Source organism: Nicotiana tabacum, chromosome 14 (genome assembly GCF_000715075.1).
Source record: "Nicotiana tabacum cultivar K326 chromosome 14, ASM71507v2, whole genome shotgun sequence".
NCBI lineage: Eukaryota > Viridiplantae > Streptophyta > Magnoliopsida > Solanales > Solanaceae > Nicotiana > Nicotiana tabacum.
In genome coordinates this window covers 44,930,482-44,934,461 of record NC_134093.1, presented here as the reverse complement: position 1 = coordinate 44,934,461, position 3,980 = coordinate 44,930,482, and the positions used below count along the sequence as shown (strand labels likewise).

At 41.9% G+C, this 3,980-nt stretch overlaps 1 protein-coding gene across 1 annotated transcript; it reads right to left on the bottom strand.

The window, feature by feature from the left end:
• Positions 1-565: 565 nt before the first annotated feature.
• On the bottom strand, positions 566-3,664 carry LOC107800237 (putative calcium-transporting ATPase 13, plasma membrane-type). The gene has a single exon (XM_016623388.2). It carries the CDS (start codon positions 3,662-3,664, stop codon positions 566-568), a length of 3,099 nt encoding a protein of 1,032 aa, XP_016478874.2.
• Positions 3,665-3,980: the final 316 nt, after the last annotated feature.

Below are 3,980 nucleotides of genomic sequence, written 5' to 3'. Positions count from 1 at the left end.
AGATGTGCGGGCATAACAGGATAAATAAGACTAGGAATTAAAATATTGGGGACAAGGTAAGCGTGGCCCCCATGAAAGACAAGATGCGGGAAGCGAATCTTAGATGGTTCGGGCATATGAAGAGAAGAGGCATATATGCCCTAGTGAAGAGGTGTGAGAGGTTGGCCTTGGTGGGTCTGAGGAGAGGTAGAGGTAGGCCAAAGAGGTATTGTGCAGAGATGATTAGGTAGGACATGACACTGCTTCAGCTTACCGAGGACATTGACCCTTGATAGGAGGGTGTGGAGATCGGGAATTAGGATAGAAGTTTAGTAAGTAGTCGTGCGTTTTCCTTGTCCATACCAGTAGTACTAGTGTTAGCCTTGTACTTTTTTTTTTTTTTGATTTCTATTACTATCTGTTGTTTCTTTCGCTTCGATTCCTTGCTATCTTGCTATCTTGCTAGTGTTGTTGTTGTTGTTGATAAAAGGGAACTGCCAATAATAAATGAATTAGAATGTACAAGCAGATTCAAGTGTTATAGAATATACAAGCAGATAGCTAGGAATTGACAATGCAAACTTGTCTATAACCTAGCACTTGATCCAAATCTGGAATAACTATAGTTTTGGTTTTTCCTACAGCTAAACAAAGGCTTTCCTGGAACAGGTAAGCATTTTATGAGCCAACTAACTGGCCATGACAGAGCAGCTATCCCAATGCACACTTTCCACTGCTGCCAATTCAACCTCTCTGTACATGCAAACTTCTTCAGCATTTCTACCATTGCAACCTGGATAAGGACTATCATTCCCACTATCCCCCAAAATAACCTCTTTGTTCTTAGCTCCCCCAGGAGATCTCCTTCATACTTTCTCATGTTGAATATGTTGAAGAGTTGACAGAGCACAAAGATGTTGAATATCATGGTGTCTTTTTCCTTGTCACTTAATTGGTATGTTGATTCACCTGTGAATTGGATGGTCAGCAAAACCGAGATCTGGTACAGAGCTTGGCCCAAGATATTCTTCCACATAATATTGGTTATAAATGGCTCATTTTGGTAAGTTGGTGGCTGTTGCATGAGCTTTGTTCCAGGCTCATCTATAGTGAGAGCCAGAGCTGCTAATGTGCCCACCATTAGCTTTACCCAAAGTACCTGAAGCATTGCATAGGGAACTTTGCCTGCTGAAATTACTGTGACAATGTTGATGGCCACGGGCTCGCTAGCTGAAATTGCTGTCACAATGTCTATCACCAAAGCAGCAATAGTTGCTGTTAGTTGGAATTGTGTGAATACCTGAACATTGTTATATGTGGTTCTTCCCCAACTTAGAACTCTGGCTACGGAAGCAAAGTTATCATCTATGATGACAATATCTGAGCTGTCCCTTGCGGTATCAGTTCCTTGATTACCCAGTGAAATCCCCACATTGGCTTCTCTAAGTGCTTCTGCATCACCCACACTTTCTCCAGTAACTGCAACAGCATGACCATTCTTTTGCAAGCATCGTACTATCAGAAGCTTGTCCAATGTTGAGGCTCTTGCGATCACACAAATGTTTTCAACTCTCTCCAATCTTTCATCTTCAGCATATTCTTGGAATTCTGTTCCTTCTATGACTTCTCCAGTGGATATGCCATGATTAGGCTCAAGTATACCACAATCGACAGCTGATGCACGAGCTGTGTGGATATCATCCTTTGTAATGATTTTGATGTTCACACCCGCATTTTGGCAGTTCATCACAGCTTTCCTTGCTTGTTCTCTACATGGAGCTTTCAGACCTACAAATGCTAATAAGATCGAATCATCTTCTTTGATCTTGGGATGGAAATGCCCTTCACAATCAATCGGATGTTCTTCTGGTACACTTCTATATGCAAAAGCAACACAGTGCAGACCATCCCTTTTCATCGTTGTAACTGTTTGCTGCAAAGTTGCTCTAGCATCATCATTTATATCTTTGATATCCCCTGTCTCCTTATAGTAACGTGAACACATGCTCAGTATTGCCTCTGGAGTTCCTTTGTGGTGCATATGGACTCTGCTGTCAGCATTCCTCCTGATCAAAACACGCCCTTGGTATTCTGAGGAGAAGCTTTCGCCGTAGACAACTGTACGGTTGTTTTTCAGTTGTTCTACATCCATCTTCATGCTTTTGATGCCCCAGGCCAAAATTGCATTTTGAATTTGCTCCTCAATGTGTTCAAATGAAGTTCCTGGTTGGCTCTTGGTATTGTTCAGAGCCATTCCCTCATGAAGCAGATCAAGAATTTCTGGTGCGAATGAGGAGAAAGTACCTCTTCCAATATATTTTTGGCCTAGCCAAAATTGGCTGACCTGCAGAGAACTTTCAGTCAGTACGCCTTCCTTATTCGTACAAATCACTGTTGCGGAGGCCATTGCTTCACAAGCTGAAAGACTTCTGACAAGTGCCTGATCAGCGATCATCTTCTTGGTTGAGTAAGCTATAGTTAACGCACAAGCTAGTGTCAATCCTTCTGGAATGGCTCCCGATGAAATTGCAACTGGAGTTGCTAGAATTCCAATAACGGCTTTCCATACATCTTGTATGCTCGTCTTACCTCCGATGAACAACTTTCTGCCATTGTTTTGCATATTCCCTGAGAAATAGCGGACCAACAGCACTATGAGAACAAATGAACTGAATGCCAGACCAACCTTTGCTATATGTGAAGTCAATTTGTGCAATTTCTTTTGCAAAGGTGATTTATGATCATGATTGAAGCAAGTTGGAGTTATGATTTCTGCCAATGCTGTATTCATGCCTACTGCTGTGACAAGCATTCGACCATTACCCCTCAAGACTTTGCTACCGGATAGCAAGAACAGGTTGCTTCTATTGTTGACCTCCACATGGTCATTTTTCCTTGTTATGGTTGATTCATCAATTTGCAGGGAATTTTGATCTATGTAGAGCCCATCAGCAGGCACCCGATCTCCAGCTCTCAAGCGAATGACATCTCCGACAACTGCAGCAGATAATGAGATACCCGTGTCCTTCCCGTTTCTAATCACAAGAATTGGGACAGCTTCAATAGGCCTCCAAAGTTCATAAAGTTGCCGTTTATGCCAATAGTTACAAGAAGCTGAGAGACTGATGACAAGAAACAAGGCAACTAATATGCTTCCCCCATCAAAGCATCCTTTCAGCCCCTGCTTTTTGACGCCAAAACCAAGGGATAGAACAGCATAGAGTAGTACAATGATGGTGTTGGGATCTTTGAGGCTCTTCAACAGCATTTGCAATAGATTTATTGGTGGCTTCTTAAATGTATTGGTCCCAAAATGTTTGCGTCGGGAAGCAATGTCCTTACCATCACCTAGTATTCCCTTTTCAGGATTTGCTTTGAGAGTAGAAAGCAATCCTTCTACCCCATCAAGCTGATCAAGCTTTTCCACGTCTCTCAATCGAACGAGTTTTGCCAAGGTCGGCTTGCTGATGTTCGAAAAACATTCTGGTTCGATATCAACTGCTGTATAAGATCGAGAGCGTGAAAAGTTGCTCAAGAGCTCAGTCTTGTTTTCAGCAACAATCTTCTTGGCAGAAGATAGCAATGCTCTGGCAGTATAGAGAATTTTAAAGGCCCAGTGCCATCTCTTCCTGGCGGGGGAGCGTAAAGTAGGTACTGATAACTGCACTTGCAAGATGTCACACATGATTTTGGTATAATATCCAAATGGGTGACTGAAGATGTTTCTAGTTTGAGAATCTGGTGAGCTTAAAATATTCTTGAAATGTATATTTTTGAAGAGGAAAAACTGGATTCTTTTGCTGCATCGAAAATCCGATTATATAGTACGAAGTTCATAGTCAAAATTAAACCGTGTCTGCACCGTGTACCGTACAGATAGGATGATAAGAGTGAGGAGTGATATACCTTTGGAAGTTGCAATGAAAGTTAAGGTCACTAAAGATCTTTGTTTTTGCATGCTTGTCTTTTTGTTCCTGACTTGAGCAGTGGTCTTTGTTTAA

Coding starts and splice junctions, on each gene's coding strand:
- LOC107800237 (XM_016623388.2), bottom strand. CDS start 3,664: ATGTGTGACATCTTGCAAGTGCAGTTATCAGTACCTACTTTACGCTCC.